Source organism: Colossoma macropomum, unplaced genomic scaffold (genome assembly GCF_904425465.1).
Source record: "Colossoma macropomum unplaced genomic scaffold, Colossoma_macropomum, whole genome shotgun sequence".
Lineage (NCBI taxonomy): Eukaryota > Metazoa > Chordata > Actinopteri > Characiformes > Serrasalmidae > Colossoma > Colossoma macropomum.
The window spans coordinates 32,273,072-32,295,508 of record NW_023494790.1 but is presented as its reverse complement, the minus strand read 5'-3'; the positions used below and the strand labels follow the sequence as shown (position 1 = coordinate 32,295,508).

The 22,437-nt window shown below is 37.9% G+C and overlaps 1 protein-coding gene across 1 annotated transcript in view; it reads left to right on the top strand.

Annotated features, from left to right (window-relative positions):
• adam11 (ADAM metallopeptidase domain 11) overlaps window positions 1-21,250 on the top strand; it is a 45,289-nt gene extending 24,039 nt beyond the window's left edge. The window contains exons 12-24 of the mRNA XM_036573103.1: window positions 436-535; window positions 1,355-1,426; window positions 4,261-4,353; window positions 5,783-5,863; window positions 6,922-6,972; window positions 7,116-7,179; window positions 8,468-8,573; window positions 10,540-10,659; window positions 12,260-12,428; window positions 15,380-15,494; window positions 16,689-16,779; window positions 17,434-17,451; window positions 20,984-21,250. Of these exons, the coding sequence (XP_036428996.1) occupies window positions 436-535; window positions 1,355-1,426; window positions 4,261-4,353; window positions 5,783-5,863; window positions 6,922-6,972; window positions 7,116-7,179; window positions 8,468-8,573; window positions 10,540-10,659; window positions 12,260-12,428; window positions 15,380-15,494; window positions 16,689-16,779; window positions 17,434-17,451; window positions 20,984-20,999 (1,096 nt within the window). The 3' untranslated portion in view covers window positions 21,000-21,250. The remainder of the gene's footprint in view (window positions 1-435; window positions 536-1,354; window positions 1,427-4,260; window positions 4,354-5,782; window positions 5,864-6,921; window positions 6,973-7,115; window positions 7,180-8,467; window positions 8,574-10,539; window positions 10,660-12,259; window positions 12,429-15,379; window positions 15,495-16,688; window positions 16,780-17,433; window positions 17,452-20,983) is intronic.
• The last annotated feature ends 1,187 nt before the right edge of the window (window positions 21,251-22,437 follow it).

Below are 22,437 nucleotides of genomic sequence, written 5' to 3'. Positions count from 1 at the left end.
GCACTCATTGTCTGTTTTATCAGCTCCACTGACCGTATAGGTGGACTTTGTAGTTTTACAATTACAGACTGTAGTCCATCTGTTTCTCTGCATACTTTGTTAGCCCCCTACTAGAACTCGAGGATGACCAACACAAACTGTGCAGCAGCAGATGAGCTATCGTCTCTGACTTTACATCTACAAGGTGGACTGACAAGGTAGGAGTGTCTAATAGAGTGGACATTGAGTGGACACAGTGTTTAAAAACTCCAGCAGCACTGCTGTGTCTGATCCACTCAAATACCTTGTAGAGCCAAGGCATCTCTGTGCCCATAGTGCGCCCCTGTATGGTCAGTGGAGCTGATAAAATGGACAGCGAGCATAGAAACGAGGAGGTGTGCTTAATGTTTGGCTGGTCAGTGTAAATTACATTGAGAAACTGTGTATGTCTTACAGATACTACCTACCAAGGAAGTTCTCCCGTTGCAGTGTAGAGGAATACGTCCGCTTCCTCCAGGAGGGAGGGGGCAGCTGCCTCTTCAACAAACCAACCAAGGTGAGTCTGATCTGGGTTTAGCAGAAAAAACAAGTCTACACAGTTTTCCTTCTTAGCCAAATGTGGTCAATCAGCCAGGACATGTCTGGTGTCTGAAGTTTTGCACTGGAGGTTGATGTAGATAACAAGTAATGGAAGCTCATGTATAGCATTTAGCATTGAAATTCTCCATTCTAGAGAAGCTTACTGGGTTCATAGTGGTGGTGACAGGGAACCAGATGTTCAAAATGGCAATGAAGACACTGTTTTGTGACAGGGTTGAGATACACTTTTGGCCTAAAACGTATTTTTAAATCCGTTCATGGTGCATGCAGGGCAGAATAGCTCCCAGAGAAAACGTATTTTTCTTGTTAACCACTGTTTGACCATCATCAGCATTACACACATAACTCAGAAGCCACGTGTAGCTTCACTGGTTGTTTTGGATAGTAAATAAAATGGCACTGTTTGTGTTTTCAGTCATCACAGCCCACTGGTTCCTATCACCATCACTGAAATCAGAGTCAGTAAGTTTCACATCAGACCATTCTGAATGACTTTGTTTACTCAATGATTGAAATATGCAGAATTTTTAGGATTTCTAGACAAAAAACATCCTCAGGACTCTCCATGTAGTCTATTTAGGCTGTATTAGGAGTTGGGATCAAGCCAAAATGTGAGTCACAACCTGGGGTATAAGCTTCCATGACTTGTTAGCTACATTAGCCTCGTAGCATAAAACTAAAGACTATTCCTTTAAAACTGCCCAGCCACAAAAAAGTATCAGCTTTTCAGTTTTAAAGTGTATTAGATATTTGCCATGTCTTTTTATCCATGCAGTTACTGGATCCTCCAGAATGTGGGAACGGATTTGTAGAGCAGGGAGAAGAGTGTGACTGCGGTTCCCAAGTGGTGAGTTCACCAAAAACAAGCGACTATTTGGCGCTGTCTCTGGCCGAGGCTTTTTCAAACTAGCACAGCACTTGGTTGATACTGCTGCTGATGTTGGTGATCGATATCAAAGAGATGTTGCCTCATCCCACAACTGTTTCACAGCACATTGACAAAGAAGCAATAAAACTGAAAAGATCTCTTGTAGACAGCAGACCGAGACCATCAGCAAATATGGGTGCGCTGTCATAACAGATATTTGCACAGAAAACAACAGGGAGACGTCTTTCCTTTCAGCCACTATCCATTACATAGACGAAAGCTACCATCTTGTATCAAAGGTGCTTTTTTAAGTGCATTTGAGCCAGGAACCAGCAAGACGGGTGACAGCAGCTCCATGTTTTTGGAATTGACTGCACCTGCATAAGCATGGCGCATACAATCGTGTTAGTAACTGATAGAGGGGCAGATATGGTTGTTAACCTGTGTGGCTTCACCTGAATCAACTGCAGTGCCCACTTACTCAGCATAGTGCTTTTGCAACTGCAGTGGTGGAAAATGTGTGTGAAACAGGCGGCGGAGGCCTGGTGGAATTCAGATTTCGATGTGCTAGACCAGGGGTCGACAACAAGTAGCTCAGGAGACTCATGTGGCTCTTTTACTGCCCTGTTGTGGCTCCACAGTAGAATTAGATTTTTAGGTAAACATAAAATAATCCTCCTTTGCAGTAAAATAAAGCTCTGCTGATCGTTCAACACAGTTTTAACAATAAATGGTCTAAAACGCTGGAGTTGTATGTAACCTACAACTGCTAATTCACCAACCTTTAATCCTGAAGATCAGCACACAGAAAGCTGGTCACACAGCAACGCAAACAACAATCTCGCATAGCTAGTAGCTGACAAAAAGGCAAAGAGAGAGATTTAAGACGAACATCGATCATTTGGAGACCAGTGGACTTATTTGCCTTATTAATCACTCCAGCTGGTTTACTGATCCGTTTAATCTGCAGCGAAAAACTGTCAAACACTAAAAAGTTCCACCTTAAATGGTGCAGCAGTTAAATTTTGGTGCTTCAATTGCCATTTAAGGTGGAATGGGAAAATTCAAGCAAGAAGCTGGCCAATGAGAAGCGACTTCAGCCTCGTAAAAAATCTAACATTGAGAGACATTTTACAAGAAACTATTCCACTTTTGAGGAAAAGTTTCCTGCCGGAGATGCGAGAAAAGCAGCTGTAGCTGAGCTAAAGCTTAAAGATCAAAGTAAGTCTGTGTTGTCAATTGTATTATATTTTTTTGGCTATACTAGCACATTAGCACGTACTGAGACATATTAACAGCCAGGATGGTAAAATGGACATAGAATGTGGCTCCCAAGGTGGTTTGATTTTTGTTGAAAGGACAAAATGGCTGTTTTGGGTTGCTGCCCCCTGTGCTAGACTCTGTCTTGCAACAATATGAAAAAAATTTCAGCAGTACTGCTGGAGAATAATCAGTATGGCAAGATCAAGCGCATCAACAAAAGCATGCTGACAACTGCTGTGTCCTTTCTGAAGCTTTTCAAAGATGCAACAAATGATTTAGAGTCAGAGAGCTCAAAACAAAGTGGATCCGTAGTGCTAACAAGGTCTGTCAGACTAATGACGCACTGCACCGAAGCGGCGGCTGTACCTGCGCTCACTGAAGTTGTTCTTGCACGTATGCGACGTCTGAAAGAACTGATGTGGGAACACTTCTCACTCCATCCGCGATACCTAAAGATGCTAACTGAAGAAAGTGCAGTTTAAAGAATGGAAGGACACGGGTTCCATGGCAAGAGACAGAACAATGTTGGGTTCAGAGATAAAGGACTGTTAAAGAGTCAAACTGGGCACATCTGAAACATCAGGATCACACCACGTTCTTCAGTGGTGGAAAAGCCACAAGCTTCAGTTTCCATCACTTAAACCTGCATCTAGCGCACCATCAGAACAAGCCGTCAGTGTTTTGGGGCATATCCCTGGAGGAGAGATGCAGCGTGCTAAAGCCCTCTTCAGTGAGCAGCAACCTTTTCCTTTGTGGAAATTCATCCAGGAATGTTCATTCTAGTTTAATTATTAAGCCATTGTAGTTTCAGTTTTGGCATCCGTTTTTCCTTCATGGAAAAAATCTCATACAGCTTTCAGGATTCATTTGGTGAGCTTTTATTCATAGGCTACGTATTTGTTAAATATACTGTTTATTGATAATTATTTGTTAAATATGCTGCATTTTTATGTATAATATTTTAGTAAATAGAGCAAGCCTTTGGCTACATCTTTATTTGTAATTATTAATGTAATATATTATTTATTTATAATAGTTAATGTAACCTACCTCTTTTAATGTTTAGCTGTATGTTTATAGAGGCCATTAATAGTGCAAGGGGTAACCATAGGGGTCCAAGCATTTATAGAGCTAGTAGAACACAAATGATGGGTGAAATGTTTTTAGAACAGTCTCTGTTTTTAAGTGGGGTCTTGAAAGAGGATATCTGCCAAATTTCATACACATTGACCTTTTGACCTTGGTATGGTTAACAACAGCTTTCAAGCAAATAAGTCCAAATACCTAAAAACAGTACATTTTTTTGCAATTGTACTTGCATAGTTATTGAACTAAATAATTCCCCAGTATTTTCCCCAGCATTTTATTCTCAGAGTGCACCAGAATATTATAATAAAATCGATTTCTGCTGAAAAGGTTGCTGTGGGACCCCATTACAGGGATTGGTTTCTGCACTTGTCACCTTTTCCACTGTTCATGATTTTCCTTGTCTGTAATAACTACCTACATCTGACAGTGATGTCAACATAAGTGCTGTGTTTGTGTTGCAGGAGTGCTCCCGAGCCGGGGGAGCGTGCTGCAAGAAGTGTACCCTTACCCATGATGCAATGTGCAGTAATGGACTCTGCTGCAACAGGTGTAGGGTGAGCACAATTGACTATCTACTGTATGTATGAAGATCAGCCTACATCAGTGCAATTCCTGCAAAGCTTTGTGGTGAGAGATGTTGTGATGAAAAGACACACATACCACTTGTTTGTGCCCTTTCAACACACAAACTTGAACAGAAAGTTTCCACATGAACAAAATATCAATACAGTGAAGAATTATAATGTAATATAATATAATATAATATAAACTTAATAAACTTATAATATAAACTTAATAAACTTATAAACTTAATGTTCCACTCTTGTAGCTCTACTTTGATGGGGAACAGTTAGTGACTGTAGTTCATCTGTTGATGCACAGTTTGTGTTAGCCATCCTGTAGTCCCTCATCAATGGTCAGTTTCTGACCACAGAGACACTCTTGACTGAATATTTTTGGATGGTGGACCACTCCAAACTAATCTAGCAGGCTAGGTGAATGTAATAAATGGTGATGGTGAATGTAATAAATATAGACTTAAAGGAAATGGTCTGGAAAAAATCTAATCTAGATAATGTTGACAAACACTAGATGTCAATAGTCACCCAAATGTTTCTGCAAATACGTCTCCAAACCTGTGCGAACTGCATCCATGTCTTCATTCAGGTGGCACAGACTTGCTGTGGTTTAATTGAACAAAACTGCACCTTGTAGCTGAACACTGTGGACAGCCATTTTAGACAACAGGTGTGCCGAATTTCGACTCCCAGTTGTGTGCATGCACGTCGTGCTGGGCTGTGGTTGCGAGATTATGCCTGTGATTTCTGTCGTTTTTTATATAAATAGCTGTAAATCTTGAATTTTCAAACTGAAGATTGTTTATAAATGGAAACAACAGAAATCTCAAACATAATCCAGCACCTGTTTGCCATGTGTGCTCATAAAGGGAGTCAGAATTCAGCACAACACCTGTTGTCTAAAATGGCTCCTGCCAGTGTTCAGCTACATAGTGATGTTTTGTTAATTTTTATAGCCACAGCAGTGACTTTATCGCGGTTATCTAATCTCATTCCAGTTTTTTCCTGTTTTTTTCTGTTTGAATACATTGTTGATATTAGGGACTGTATTTTCTCCACAGCAATATGCAGCATGTAGCATTGTAACGTGTAACATTGAACATAAAATATCATGCAACACACTTGTGGTCCATAGACCAGTGGTTTGAGAAATGATACCCTAATGATTCCCTAAACCACCTCCGTATTGTGCACCTTAATGAAGACTTTGGGTGACTGTTGACTTGTAGTGATTGTTAGCAACATAAGCCTCACAGCTCCAGTGCTGAACTAAAACTCTCAGCTGGACTACATCTGGATTAAATGGAAAATTGTGTACATTTTTTTTTTTCGCCAAACCATTCATTTAAAGTAATTCCAGGTTTATATGGATCTGCATAACTTGCTCTGTATGTCCGTGTTTCAGTACGAGCAGAGAGGAGTAGTGTGTCGAGATCCGGTCAATGACTGTGACGTCCCAGAAATGTGTACTGGTGATTCCAGCCAGGTAACTCACCTTATTCCTATTTTTTATTTTATTTTATTTTTCTTAGTATAGAGGGTGTAGAAAATAATGGAAACACCACAGAAGGTACTCAGACTCATTGGCCATTTTATCAGAAACACCTGTCGTATAGGTGCAATTTATACAATTTTTGACTGTAGCTTCTCTGTTGCTGCATGATTTGTCAGCTTCCCTCAACCAGCATAGGACCACCACTGTCCACATAACATCTGGGCAGTCAACCATTTTCAGCGTAGCATTATTTGTACACTTTGGGCATGTGCAGTCAGACACTGTAGCTGATCTGGAAATGCTCAGTTTGTGTTAGTTGTCCTCTATCCCTTCATCAGTAGTTCGTTTCTGACCACAGGACCACTGTTGGCAAGGTGCTTTTAGGTGGTGGACCACTAAAAACCCAGCAGCCTCCATATGTTTTCTTTTTTAAAAGGTCCATATCATGTAAAACCAAGTTTTTCTTGCTTTTTTAAAGTTTCACAGTTAATTAAGCTGTAAAAACTGCTTGTTTTGTGATGTCACAAAAAAAACAAAACACCAATGCATTTACATATATCCACTTATTTGGTTTAGCTCCACCCCTTTGCACTGAAGTTATAGGGAATGTTTCAGTCTGGACTAAGGCAATAAGGCACAACACGGAGCAGCCAATCAGAACATAGCATACATATATATATATATATATATATATATGTATATATCTGTCTCAAAGGCACAGTAACAAAAGCAGCCTTTTTAATTCTAAGGAATAAAGCTTGGAAAATGGTCATGTAGAAATGAACTATTACAGTTTTTGGTACTTTAACCCAAGTGATATACAAGACAATTGTAGAAAATGGGCCCATTAAATGTTTGTTAATGCATTTGCTTGTCTGGTCAGTTGAGTGTGTTACATATCATACATGTGTGCGTTCATCAAGACAATTAAATCAATTTATTCTAATTCTGAAAACATTTTCTAACAACATTTCACAGAGAAAGTTTTACAATGTGTGTCGAATGATTCAACAGTGTTTACAGTCCTTATTTTCTTGTTTTTCCCCAAGTGTCCCCCTAATGTCCATAAACTGGACGGCTACATGTGCGATGCAGGACAGGTAATCCACTCAAACAGTCACAGAACTGACTAACACGCACTTTCTAGCACTTTCGTGAAGATGCTTTCAGTGTTATCTTGTGTGTGGTGAACAGTCCCACAGGCTCTGTCGTAACACACTGCCTCTCTGCCTCGCTCTGTCAGGGTCGTTGCTATGGCGGCCGCTGTAAGACCAGAGATGCCCAGTGTCAAGCGCTGTGGGGGCACAGTAAGTAATCAAAACAAATCATCAAAAAATACGTTTAGTTTTAATTACAAAAATAGGTTTCAGTGAGATCAGTAGATCACAGAACTCCACTCCTAGAAACCAAGTCCTTAAAAACTCTGAACAAAGTCTAGTGAAATAGATCAAACATGTGGAGCAGCTAGAGAAAGCTTAGCTTAGAAGGTCTTAGCTTTGCCTGTTTCTTGCATGTAGCTAGCACAAGTATGATAATCATTCAATTAATCACCCTTTATTTAAACTACCTTGAGGGATGACCCTACTTAACAGTGTAGCAGAGCAGTATACAAAACACAAAACAAGGGATTGAAAAGAGTAAATAAAAATTTATGATAGTAAAAGTACAGCACAGAAAATAAATGAGCCAAAAATGTATCATTATAACAATACATAAGAAAATAAATGCATGGGGTGCCAAAGTTTGTGCACCTAGCTTATATTTTGAATGATTAAAGTCTGTTAGTAACACCCTGTTAACCATATGAGACATCATAGTACCCACCTAGCAACACCCTAGCAACCATCTGGGATACCATAGCAACCACCTAGAAACCACCTGGGACACCATAGCAACCACCTATCAACATCCTTACAAAGCTTAAGCTGTGCAATCACTCTGCATTTTCTTCAGGAAGTGCACTTTTTCTAGTTTGCTAACTAGTTTACTGATATGATATTATTATAAATATTTTTTTTTCATCCAGCCATATGCCAAGGTACTTAGTGACCATTTCGATAGTGGATCCCTTCAGCGTAGTATGAAGATAAGAAGAATAACCATGTATAATCTTGTAAACACTTAATGCACATAAGCACCTAAAGTTAGCAACAGTCAGGCTTTTTGAAACATATCTGATGAAGTCTTTGGCACTAATAGTGCACTGTATTAGTAGCAGCTTTCGCATTTTTACATGAATTTCTTTCATTTTCAAATAGCTCTCCAGTCCTCAGAGGTCAGGTCAGTTGCTTGGCCCAAGTTCAGAATGCTAGTTGAAAGTATTAATTCAATTTACAACTAAGAAGTGTTTAGCTGTAAATGATCTCACGTTTTAGCTGCTCTTCTTCTCCAAAACCTTCAGAAATCTGCGCCAGCTGCTTTTAAATTTATAATTACAATGAAAATATAAAATATAAGTGGCTTTATTTTTCCTGTAACTAAACATGATGATGTTTATTAGATGAATGAGTATTAACAGTAAGTGTTTACAGTGGCTAACACATCACTGAAAATACCAACAAGGAGACCAGGAGCTGATGTGTTTCTTGTTTTTAGATGCAGCAGATCGTATCTGCTATGAGAAGCTGAACACTGAGGGGACGGAGAAGGGGAACTGTGGGCGGGACCCCAGTGGACAGGGCTGGGTCCAGTGCAACAAACAGTGAGTGATCTCTCACAGCCTACACACTGCAAGAGCGTTATGTACTCTTGTGGGTCTGAAGCTGAAGCTGTTATTCAGTTTGCCTGTTCCACCTTGAATGGTACAGTAGGTACCAAAAAACAATATTTGCTGGCCGTGATCTTTGGGCCCTCAGGCGGCACTGCATTAAAAACAGACGTGATTCTGTAGTGGACATCACTGCATGGGCTCAGAAACACCTCTGAAAACCACTGTCTGTGAAAACAGTTCATCACTGCATCCGCACTCTAAAACGCAAAGAAGAAACCATATGTAAACAGGATCCAGGAGCTCTGCCACGTTCTCTGGGCCCTGAGCTGATATAAAATGGACTGAGAGGAAGTGGAAAAGTGTCCTGTGGTCTGATGAATCAAAATTTGAAATTCTTTTTGGAACAGTCATGGACGCTGTGTCCTCTGGGCTAAAGATCACTCAGCTTGTTATCAGTGCACAGTTCAAAAGCCAGTATTCATGAGGGTATAGGGGTGCATTAGTGCACATGGCATGGGTGATGTGCACATCTGTGAAGGCACCATTAATGCTGAACAATATATACATGTTTTGGCAACACATGCTGCCATCCAGACGACGTCTTTTTCAGGGAAGGCCTTGATTATTTCAGCAAGACAAAGTAAAACCACATTCTGCATGTATTACAACAGCATGGCTCAGTATTAAAAGAGTCTGGATGCTAAACTGGCCTGCCTACAGTCCAGACCTGTCAGCACTGAAAACATTTGATGCAGTATGAAATGAAAAATACGACAAAGGAGACCCCGAACTGTTGAGCAGCTGAAATTCTGTATCAAACAAGAACAGAAAAACATTTCACTTTCTAAACTCCAGCAGTGTCTCCTCAGTTCCCAAACACTTACAGAGTGCTGTTAAAAGAAGAGGTGATGAAACAGTGGTAAACATGCCCCTGTACCAACTTTTTTCGAATGTGTTGTTGGCATCAAATTCAAAATGGGCATGTATATGTGGTTCAGTTCTGTTTTTATTATTTTGCTCAAAAAAAAATTCAGAATATATATATATATATATTATATATATTCGCTACCATAGTTTGTACTTTCATTGCCTGCTGCCTTAATATACAATCAAAATCATCGTTAAGTTCCTGACCTAAAATCTGCATATGTATGTCCCTTAAAGTTGTACTTACAAGTGCAAGCTTCAGAAACATTTTGATCCTTTCATTTCCAGTCACTTTCAAGGACTTAATGTCCTTTGCTATTCCAGCTTGCTGTAGGAAAGGAGAGTTTAAATAGCTAATGGTAGCTAATTTTCTATTTTTCTAAATATAATTTTCTGAATTTAAGTGGGCCATAGATATTTGTATACATCTGTAACTGTTAAGTGCATTATGTATATTTCTATATTGGGAGAAAATGTCCCAGAAGATGTTGAAAGACTTCAGTCTAGCCCAATAGCTAATATTCACCACATTTTTACAATGTACACCGAGAAAATGTTAGATTCCAAACAGATCAGCCTGGCTAACTAGCTTGTCATCAGCTTATTTATCACATTTTACAACAGACAGAGTGCAAAACGATTGAAAGATACCGAAGTAGATCAGGCTAGCTAACAAGCTAATGTGGCTTAGTGGTTTGTTTACCAGAGGGGCTTGACTAGCAGATTCTCTGTATTTCTGACTACAAAGCACTTGAACACAAAGACTTTGTAATTATAACTTTGCGAGTGGGAAATAGGATTTGACGAGTCTGTGAAGGCAACATAAAGTCACACTGTACCAGACAGAGAGGGGAACAAAGACACATGCGCTCCATACTGGAGAATGCCTTTCATACTGAACTGATATCGCCATGCAGTGTCGTTCTTTGTTCTTGTTTGACTGTTACTTCTTTTTTTGACACATTTTCCTCCCTCTCTCTCTCTCTCTCTCTCTCTCTCTCTCTCTCTCTCTCTCTCCTGTCTGTCTCAGAGATGTTCTGTGTGGCTTTCTGCTGTGTACAAATATGACGATGAAGCCGCGGTACGGAGATCTGCAAGGAGAAGTTACAAGCCTCACAATCTACCATCAGAACAAGTACCTGGACTGCCGGTAAGTGTGAGTCTAAAAGTAGATGCTAGTTACAAACAGTAGATATGAAACACTGAGACAGAGGGACGTGTCGGTACATGTCCACTGCACACAGAGCGGAATTCTCCATCTGATTCCTTCGCCGGGGCCTCGCCGCTCAAGGGGAGCGTCTGCCTACAATCCAGGACACGAATGAACTTGTCAATCAAAAATAAATTTTAAAAGCACATTATACTATATACTATATATTGGCTGGCTATATCGGCTAACAACCAACAACAACAACAAATATATTAGCCTACTGTAATTGTGATACTGTACAGTCTGTTGACTCACTAGGAGCAACAACAGTGTCAAATACTTTCTTAGTATTCTTTTCACTTTTGTCTTTGTATTCATTAAGTTTTGTATCCTACAGAATGGGGAACCCAGACACAGCCATTAGTAACTTTCTGTCCATGCTGTCCAGGTGGAACTGTGTAAGCCCGTCCTCGTTGTGCACAGACAATGGACAGTTGCATTTGCCTGATTGGTCAGTGCTGCGTGGCTGTTGTATGTAATTTGCCTAAACTGATTTGAGTTAAACTTTTCTAAAATATTCCCTCAAAATCCCTCACTCACTTTTTTTGCCGCTTCCTGTTAAAAATGAATATGGATGGATGGAAATTTGCGTGCAGTGGACACAAACCATCACTCTTGCTTTGATGTAAGTGCTAATGTGTGCACTCTGGATTTGGTTCAGTTAGTTATCGGGCCAGGATAATTGAAAACTTAAAATAACTAATCATTCTATTGTGTAGTTAATTGTGATTTGTTTTATTTGCTCAAAATTGACCTTTAAGAAAGATTGAGCCGTGCGTTTTGTTATAGCTATATGACTGAACAACGCATCATTTCCACAGAGTGAGCACAGTCTTTGATTTCCATCTCCAGCGTCCAGTGAGAGCAACACATGCCCCCAGCCCAACTGTTTTGAAACACGTTGCTTGCACCAAATTCAAAAAGGGCATATCTTTCTCAGAAACCAGTAACATTTCTCAGTTTCAACCTTTGGTATTTTGTCTTTGTACTATTTTTAATTAAATATTGGGTTTAAATGATTTGCGCATCATTGCATTTTGTTTTTATTTACATTTTGCTCAGCGTCCCAACTTTTTTAGAAATGGGCTTGTAAATAAGAGTTGTAGATGTGCTTAAAACATAATTATAGCATTATGTAATAAACATTGTTCAAAATAGGGCTGCACCTTACAATAAATGTATTTATTTATTTATTTATCGATTAATCTTCTGATTCTTTTTACAGTTATTCAGTTATCTAACAACAGATTTGATTATTCTAAGGATTTTTTTATTACTCGGAAAATATAACAATTAATTTACCCCAAATAAATCAAACTTTTCTCCTTAATATGTCAGTATTTTATTACATCATCTTACAAACTTGGTGGCAATACCACATGTCTGTGGTGAGCCCAATTTTTGATGTAACATTTTTGAGTTTGGGAAAAAACAGAAAGTACAGGATGTACTTAACTCTTAAATTTGGTCCAGTTTCTCTTTCCAAATGATGGACTCTGCCCTCTTACTGCATGCACTTGTGTTTTGTGTGTTTCTGCAGAGGAGGTCACGCAGTTTTGGAGGACGGCACAGATTTGGGTTATGTAGAAGATGGCACTCCGTGTGGTCCCAACATGATGTGTCTGGACCACCGCTGCCTACCTGTCATGACCTTTAACCTCTCCTCATGCCCGGGCTCGTCATCTTCACACATCTGCTCTGACCACGGGGTGAGCTGATCAAAACAATCATTTCTAATGTGATGGTAATACTCCTCAACACACGCTTCAGACTATGTCCAGGAAGTTGTAAAAATGGGATGTGAGATGTGTCCAGAGTGATGAGCAGCGCTGTAGAGTGACCAGGAAAGCTGCAAAACATCAAAAGTCAACAATTATTGTACAGTAAAATTAATATCCAGAATAAAATGTATTAAAGTTATGATCTACAATTAAGTTATAATAAACATATTGTCCAAAAGTGAGCTGTAATAAAATGACTGGAATTAAGTTCTAATGAAATTTATATCCACAATAAGGTTATAATAAAACTAATATCCAAATTAAAATTATAATAAAATAAGTATCTGGAATGAAGTTAACAAAAATAATGTCTAAAATAAAGTTCTAATAAAACTAATATCCAGAATAAAGTTAAACAAAATTATAAGCTGCAATAAGGTTATAATAAATATATTGTCCAAAAAGAAATTATAATAAAGATTTTGTCTGGAATTAAGTCCCGATAAAATTAATATCCAGAATAAGGTTCTAAAAAATTCATATCCAGAAAAAAGTTCAAATAAATTCACTATCTAAAATAAGATTATAAAACTCTATTATATATTACTCTATTATATTATATGAATATCCAGAATGAAGTTAAATCATATTAATTATAATCTACAATAATGTTGTCATACAAATATTGCCTAGAAGTAATTTATAATAGTTAAAATAAATGAATATCTAGATAGAAGGTCTAATAAAATTAATATCCAGAATAAAGTTATAATAAAAGTAATAATAAGAATAAAATTATAACAAAATTAATTTTCACAATGAAATTACAGTAAAAGTGTAATCTCAAAAAAAGTTCAAATAAAACTTAAAATCATAATAAAAAGATGTTCTAATAAAATGATAATTTAGAATAAAATTCTAATAAAATCAATATCCAAAATAAGTTCTGATAAAATTAACATCTAGAATGTAATAAAATAAAATTTTAAAAGCAATGATCAAAACTTAAAAAAAAGATTGTAATTGCATTATTTATCTTTTAACTTCAGTTTATTTCCAATAAAAAATAAAATAAAACATTGTCTTTAAATGTAGTGTTTAAATCTATAGTCAGCACTGTTGTTGTTGTTGTTGTTGTGTAAACAGAAATTCTTAAAACAACAACAATTATTAAAATGATGAGTGATTCAGAACTTTAGAATGGCACAGTATTACTACATCATTAAGTAGTCACTGTATTAGGTGACCATTCTTAACAGCCTTTTACATTCATAGTCAGTTGTAAGGATGTAATTCTGACATTTTGGCACCACTTTACACAGAATTCACCACTGACTGTCTTCAGACTCCCACACGTGGGGCTTTTTTCTGCATGCAATAGCACAGCCTAGTGGTACAAAGTAGTACTGCAGCAGTTAACAATAATTGTTTCTTTGTTTCTTTTCTCCACACAGAGTAGTGAAGCCATCACTTAATATAGTGATCTCACTGAATCAGCATGAAGTTTGATTAGAAATGCAGCATTAGGCAATAGTGGAAATAGTGTATGTTGTGCTCATTAAATGTCTGAAACTCTTATTGATCAAAACTTGGCATCTGGGAGCAGATTAAAGTGAGCGTGGGGGGGGGTATGCTTTTTATATTTTTTTTATATATATGTTTTTTTTTTTGATAAATAGGGGTTGTTAGTTTTAGAATTTATGTTGTTAGATGGTGACACAACAGGCACTGAAAAAGTTTTGTTGGTGAACTTTTATTTATCTGAGCCAAATCGATCTGGGTAGTACATAATAAGAGTTCTGTTGAATCAAGACCTTTTAAAGTATAAAATATTGAAAATCATATTGAACTTGAAACTGTCTGTGTCTGTATTTACATCGACCGACCACTTTATTAAGTACACCTCCTTGTTTCTACACTCATTGTGCATTTTATCAGCTCCACTTACTATATAGGAACACTTTGTAGTTCTACAATTACAGACTGTAGTCCATCTGTTTCTCTGCGTACTGTAATATTCTGTAATATTTGACCTGCAGCTAATTTGGTCAAATTCTGCTCCTGAACAAGCTTTTCGATCAGCAGCTGTGATGGAATAAATCAGTATCTAGATTGAAGGTCTAATAAAATTAATATCCAGAATAAAGTTATAATAAAAGTAATATTAAGAATAAAATTATAACAAACATAATATTCACAATAAAGTTATAGTAAAAGTATAATCTCGAATAAAGTTCAAATAAAACTAATGTTCAGAATGAAATTATAATAAAAAGAAAATTCAAAATGATGTTCTAATAAAACGATAAGTTAGAATTAAACTCTAAAAAAAACAATATCCAGAATAAGTTCTAATACAACAAAACAAAGTGGAATTATCCAGAAATGAACAGAATACAGTTCAGCAAACAAGATGGGCTGTGAAACGCTTTACAGACTGACCGGAACGAAAGAACTTTAAGGGTTAATGTGACAAATATTGAAAAATCTGAGCTGAACCTTATATTTAGATCTGGAAAACAGCACTACTTCTCTTTGGCTGAAGGAAAGTGCGATATTAGACCATTTGATTCAATATTCGGGGCTTCTTTGCTTTACTTTTTTGTTTGTTGTGTAAAAGAACACTTGAGGTTGTGTGTTATGATAAAATAACCTCACAGCTGTGATGATCTACTGTGCTTGCCTTTGACTCATGCCTGCAACTGAATCACAGCTGATGTTATTTGCAACAACACACTCCTTTATTTGTTCTATGATTTAAATCTTATATGTACCTAGTAATAGTTTTATCAGACATTCTTATTGCCTTATGACGAATTTAAAACATTTATTTTGTACTTCATTTTTAGCATATTAGCCTCGACGTATTAGAAATGCAGGACATTTATTGCATCATGTCAGTTGCTTGTTGTAGTGTTGATGTTTCTTGTTTCTCTCAGACGTGCAGCAACGAGGTGAAGTGTATCTGTGACACAGACTACACGGGGAAGGACTGTAGTGTGTATGACCCCATCCCTGACCCCCAGCTTCCAGAGGGACCAGAGAAATACAAAGGTTTGCCACCGTTTTTTAGAGTTCTGGGCCCAGTTTCCCAAAAAGCGCCATCTTAAATGGTAGAGAGAGTGTTCAGTGTGATGCTCTCTCTACCATTTGAGAGTAATATTTGTGGTGAGATGCTTTCGAGATACCTCTGTGAGCTTTGCTGATGTGGTTTCTGACACATTGTTATCTGTAAACATGCACAAATGTGTGTCACAAGGCTAAAAACAGAACTCTCAGACTTATTTTGTTTCCTTTTGCAGGTGGAATCTGGTCCAAAACTAAGCAGTTTATTCATTTATTTTAAGATGTGCATAGAATAAATGAATGTTCAGTTGATATTTTAAATGGAAACAAACTGGAATCCAAAACAGGACGAGGTAACTTTAGTATTAGCTACAGAACTCAGACAAATTCTTTGTAATAGCCGGAACAAGCAGTGTTTTTTCTCAGTATCAGATAAAAATCATTAACAATGTAGGCTAATAGCTAGTAAAAAATAGCATTAGATTAAAGGAGGCATGAGACACTTCTGACCCAGATAAAATAAGCATAAGGGATGGTTGACTTTAATTGCAGATGAGCTGGAGTCCAAGAGAGCATATTTGTCCTCAGTCCCTCCAGGTGGTTTAGATGACCCTCCCCCTTTCCTCCCCTGCGTACCAGCCAGTGCAGGCGTCTGCTGACATAACAGAGTTGGAGTTAATGTTCTCCTCCAAGCGTGTTGAGCTGTTCGTTGATGCTGTATTAGTGGCAGTTTGGAAAGATGCAGTGGTGCTTTGTGTTTCTCAGAGGAAACACATGCCTTCATTCCTGCGCGTGGTAGCGTTGTGTGATTGGGGAGAACTAGCTAGCAGCTACAACCGGACATGATTAAGAAATTAGTTAAAAAGCCAACTAATATTAAAAATATCAATCAGTGATTTAAAAACCTTTTGCCCAGCAGACAAAGAGGAGATTCAAGATGTACTTGCTTGAGGAATATTGTACAGAACACTGATACACACAGTGGGGACCAAAGGTCTGATACCACTAGAGAAAATGTTTCTGTTTTGCTTTTATCTCTAATTTACTACAAAGTGTTTTATTACAAATTATAAGTATATCAATCTCAGTGAAAAGATATACATATATATATATGTATATTCTGATTTCTGTTCTCTCTCTCTCTCTCTCTCTCTCTCTCTCTCTCTCTCTCTCTCTCTGCAGGACCCAGTGGTACTAATATAATCATCGGTTCATTGGCAGGAGCCATTCTGCTGGCAGCTATAGTGCTGGGGGGCACTGGCTGGGGATTCAAGTAAGAAAGCTTTAAGGGGATTTTTTTCCATCAATTCCAAATTTCTGCGTAATTTAGGGTTGAGATATAAACAGAGTCATTCAGAGTGGAAGTAGAGTGAAATAGTATATTGTAGAGAAACTTACAGGCTAGGATTTCTTTACAGTGGTGCTGATAGGAACCAGAGGTCGCCAGGTCTACAATACAAATATAGCCATTTTATTTACTATCCAGAGCCACCAGTGAACCTACACGTGTAATCTGAGTTTTTATATAAATGTTGACGATAATAAAATGTTAATAAATCTGCAAAAAATATATATATTTTTGGTTTATTTTTTGTATTTTAAGAACTTGTTTAAGGCCACATTATCACAAAATGACTATAAACAGCGTCAGATATCAGGCATTCCCAACCATTTCATATAATATAACTTTCTGTGAGGGGCTTTTAGAGGCACTAAATTCTTCAGACGTCTGGTTCCCATCACCACCACTGTGAACAATTTTTAGTTTCTCTAGAATGGAGCTTTTTACACCAAACCACTCTACATGACTTTGTTTTCTGGGAATAATTCCTCTTTACAAGCTGTAAATATGCAATATTAATTACGTAATATTTACGCTCGTTCTTTTTCTGTTTCTCTCTCTGTCTCTCTAATACGTCCACTGCAGAAATATCCGGAGAGGAAGGTATGACCCTGCTGAACAGGCCATGATGTGACGTCACCTCCTATTCGCGGGGAATTTTAAACTCCATCACCCTCAGCTTAAAGGAATATTCCAGCCTTTTTACATCTTCATCATGCTGTAGATTATCCCCATACACTCTTATGCTTTTCTCTGAGAGCTTAGAAAAGAACAGAAAACCTATTGACAAGAAATTCATGTGTAATAGAAGCCAATGGACAGTTGCAGAATACTTGTCAATGTGAATAACGAGCGTTTTCAGTGATGGGACTGGCTTTCCAGAGGGAGGAGTTTGTGGCCGTAGTTTCAAATTTGCATTATAAAGTCATGTATTTCAGATGTTTTTAAACTGAATTCATAATGCTCAGCAGCTACTATTGTAAGTGCTCTGTGATAAGGTTTTTGCCAATGAGCTCCTGATTTGAAATAAACAGGAGCACACAGAAAAATCTGAGCACAAATTTTATATTTCTTTGTTCCCCCTTTTTCTTTATTCCTCCTTTCAGTCAGCAGTCAGATAGTCCAAGGCCTTAAGGATGACCTGAACAATATGAGGAGCATTTTCAATCATTCAGTGTCTATTATGTCACATTTATTGAAACAGTGTTTCATGATGTAATTCAATTTTTATTATCTATTTTTTTATTAAAACAAGCTGCTAATTTTCTGAAGGAAGAGCCGTTGGAGTTGATAGAGTTTGATAGAGTTGATAGAGTTTGTTCTTATTGGTGATGTGAGCTGAGCAGATTGATCTGACTCACTGAAAAGAGCTGATTCCCATCACTAGTTGTGAGTGTGCAGCTGCTTTTCACTGCATTTTAAGTTCAACCCCGACACCACAGCACCACATTTTTCCCTAGTTTTAACTTCTCAGTGCAAGCAAAATAAACGCTCCATTCGGGATGTTCTTCTGTTGTATAAGTGGGCCAGTTAGCTGCTGGTTGTTTTGTTTAGCATCATTTTGGTAGCCTGTTTAAGTGCCAGCTTGCAAAATCAACACTTTTGGCTTTAATTTGATGAAAACAAAGCAAGTGTAAGCACTTTGCTCACATTGTTGAATCCTGAAATGAGTGCTGAGCCAAGGTTTTCTGTTCTTTTCTAATTTAAGGGAAACGTGTTGAAATGATTGTCTGTACTAATGGACCGTATCCTACAGGTGGACTGGAGTATTCCTTTAACAGGGGCTTCATTTCCAAAACAGAATCATTTCAGTTCATTATAAAGCAGTAAACTCAATCTGCTCCCACATCCTGAACAGTTATTGCACATAATTCTTAATCCTCATCATGTTTTGAACCCATTTCAGTCCAAATGCATGTTATTTTTTAGGGCTGGGCCAGTAAAAAAAGAAAAGAAAGAATTACCGATAAATATTAACACTGTCCAAAGAAAAACAAGTATCTCCAAAATAGTAACTTTACAGGAGAGGGCAAAAACACTCTTACCTTTCAATGTTAGTTTATGTAAAGAGATTTAACTCCAAGTGATTTTAGAGCATTTCTGTTGGTCCATTTATCATGAACTTTTCCCACGACATAAATGACAGCTGATGTGTTGAAATGATGTAGAAAAATAAAAATCAACAAAAATAGAGACACGTGGTTTTCTTTGGACAGCGACGATATCTAGGACAGTTTCTCTTCGTGCAAGATGGAGCCTTAAGGCTTTTTCACATGAGTTTAAGTTGTGCACCCAATAAAAAACACATCTAAACGTCGTGTATATTACCACTAAAGACATTTTCAGTGTGTTGAAAATCGCATCCGCTCTTTTTCATACTTATCCTTTTAACTGTCGGCCCATTTTTGCCTGAAACGATATACCTAAAGTAAAAGAAGCACTGATCCCTCATATTTTGGGCTACAGTGATGATCATGGTCTAATTTGAAAGGTAACACTCAAGTTTTTTTTCCCAACTGTGAGAATAATTGTATGAATTCCTGACGTAACAGAGGCTAGAATGGAGAAGGATTTCCGCTTGACTCATAGACCTCTAAACTGATCTCTGACTCTTGCCGTGTTACAAAGACCACATGTTTTGGATTATGATGTCTGTGGAGAGCAGTGAGACTTTGAAAATGAGGACCCACAGATTTGCTAGCGTTTGCTCGTTCTGTGCTTATGTTGCAAATGAGACAATCGTAAAATCATAAAATGGTTTGCAGTAATAGAATCACTTTCAAACGGTATATTGCGTCACCGTATTGCTGGACAGTTTAATGCATAAAAATAATGTATAAAAAAGGAAGTGTTTGTATCAGTACAGTGATCTACATAAGGTTGAAAACTGACTCGCGACGACTAAACGCTATTATTAATAATAAAAACTGTTTCTGCGCTGTGTAGCTGTAATAGGACTGTCTCTCACTCAGAGGACAGTGCATTGCTGTATGTGTAAATGTACTGCAGCCAGGGCCGGATTCACAAAAGTGTCTTAAGAAGGAAAATCTTCCTAAATGTGCCTTTTTTCTTAAATACATACATACATCATCTAAACCGCTTATCCTTCTGGGTCGCGGTGGGGTGCTGGAGCCTATCCCAGCTGTCACTGGGCGGAAGGCAGGATCTTAAATACATACCCAAGAAAAAAAAAAAGTGCAATTATTATCCTTCAAGCAAACTTCTTAAGACTTTTTGTGTGATAATCCTCTAAATTGTAACTTCTAATGAGTTTCAGAACAGAATCGTTCAAATAAACCCAGGGGGATTTGTCCTGTAGGCTGTTTCCTCCACCATCACTTGTAGTTCTTGTTTGCTAAACGTTTGCTGAACGTTTTTGTTTTGAGCTCATTTTGCTGGTGCTGATGTGAAATGTAATTGTAATCTGTGAACTGAACTACAAGACATAGCATTTAGCCTGCTTTTCAAAACAGGTAAGACTTTCTTTAAAAAAGTAACTAAGACCTTTTAAGAGAATATTTGAGAAGTTTTTGTTACGAGAACTCATAACTTCTTAGTGTTTTTCTTAAGATCCTTTTGTAAGTGTTTTCTTAGGAAAGCTTTTGTGAATCCGGCTCCAGGACTGGAGTTTCAGATCACGGATCGGAGAAAAAGCACTCATTCATATGAAATGGAAAGAAAAAACATAAATACTCAATATTGATTTCAAGGCTGTTAGCGTGATTATCAGTAAATTGTTAAGTGGTCCCAGCCCTATTTTCCCCCCAAATTCAGTGTTTTAGTGTTTTACTGGACGCTACAACACCCAATAAGTAACTCCCCCAACACTCTGACCTAATCCACATTCTTCATAACCTTAATCCGAGTTTTCATCCACAAACCTGTCGTCATTGCCATGCGTTTTGCTCAGCTGCTAACATTGCTTTTGTTTGTGTGAGCTGCTTTTTGTACTCTGTTAAAAAAAAATCATTTTTAAATTTGAAGTTGTTGAAGATATTTTTGATAGGCCAGATTAAGTGGCGAATAAAGGACAGTCCTGCCTGGAGTGAACTGTTAAATGTTTTTTTAATGCTTGATTGTTCACCGTTCTCACCGTCTTCTCTTTCCTTCTCTTTTCTGTTCTTCTCTTCCTCAGATCTGGAGGAGGATAAGAAGTCTGTCCATCCACTGTCCTGTCCTCTTTACCTACACTGTGTTCTTTTCATTTTGAGCAGAAGGGAGGAAAGGGGGGAAAAAGAAAACGTCTTCCACTCACTCAGAAAACTACAACCTCCACGAGCCCTCACTCTTACGGTTTCCTGTTTCCTGTCTTTCACCTCTTGCCTCTAGTCTGCATGGTAGGAAGAACATTCCAGATTATTGCCCTAGGCTTTATATCGGAAAGATGCTGATCTAGCTCCAGCTAGGCCTGTCCAAGTCTTTGACAGTTGTCCAGCATCAAAACTGGACCTTCTGCTCCCTCAAATGCATTCTTTCATAGCTGCTGTTGTCTTTCATAGCGAGTTTGGACAAAAAAGCTAAAGGCTAAAATCCCGTTCAACCATCAAATCCTTACATTTAAGTGCATTATTAAATTATAATTATGTTTATTTTGTAGGCGTTTGAAAGATCACACTGTCAGGACAGATCAGGAGTGCTTTTTGTTGTCTAATCACAGTTTCTGATTGATAGATTAAGCATAACGTGCACCAGCTTCTCTTTCAGCATTGCTAGATAGCCAAGTTCATAGCCTGCAGCACTAGATACTGTAGCACGGCTGAAATGATCATGGAACAATGAAATTATAGTGATTTAGGTAGATATCAGCATTTTCCCTGTCATTTCACTGCCATATATGCTGACATTACGACAAAAACAGAAAGTGCAACATCACGTTGCCTTGAGCTACTGTGCAAAAGTGTATGCGCCCCTAGAAAAATGACATTTTGTCGAGTTTGAGTGAAAATAAGTTCCGCCATCCTCTACACAGAGCACATGATAATGCACAGTTGCTTAATTGAAGATATTGGGAAATAAAATACAACATAAAATGTGTCCTGTGCAGAAGTTATGGCACATTTTATATTTTATGATTAATTTTTTCCAACATGTTAAGCTTCAGCAAGTAAATAGAAATTGCTCACTAAAATTTGTAGAAAAGTCATTTAAGTTTGATCACAGTAGAGGAAGTACTAACTTGTCACGTGTAATTTGGCTGGGGGTGTTCAAGCTTTTGCACATGACTGTATATCAGTAACAGAGATGGAGAACGACAAATGTGTGGATTTAAGGAGCTTCACTTTGTTTCTCCTGATTATCTCTGATTAGAAGGACCGAGGTGCATTAACATACCTCTTTGGTGATCCGATTATAAGTGGACACCGTCAGTTACAGGTGTGAATTTGGTCTCATCTGTCTCAAACCACCTTTTAGCCTTTGTAGTGTGACCGCTAAAGAGTCTCGATGTGTCCCTGACATCAACAAAGGACCAACTGCATCATCAGAGCAGATAAAAACAGCAGATTCTTTCTTTATCTCATCTGCTGTTTGTTAGCAGTTTAAGTGTTAGGATCAGCTCGTAGATTTACACGGACAAGGACTCGCAAACAC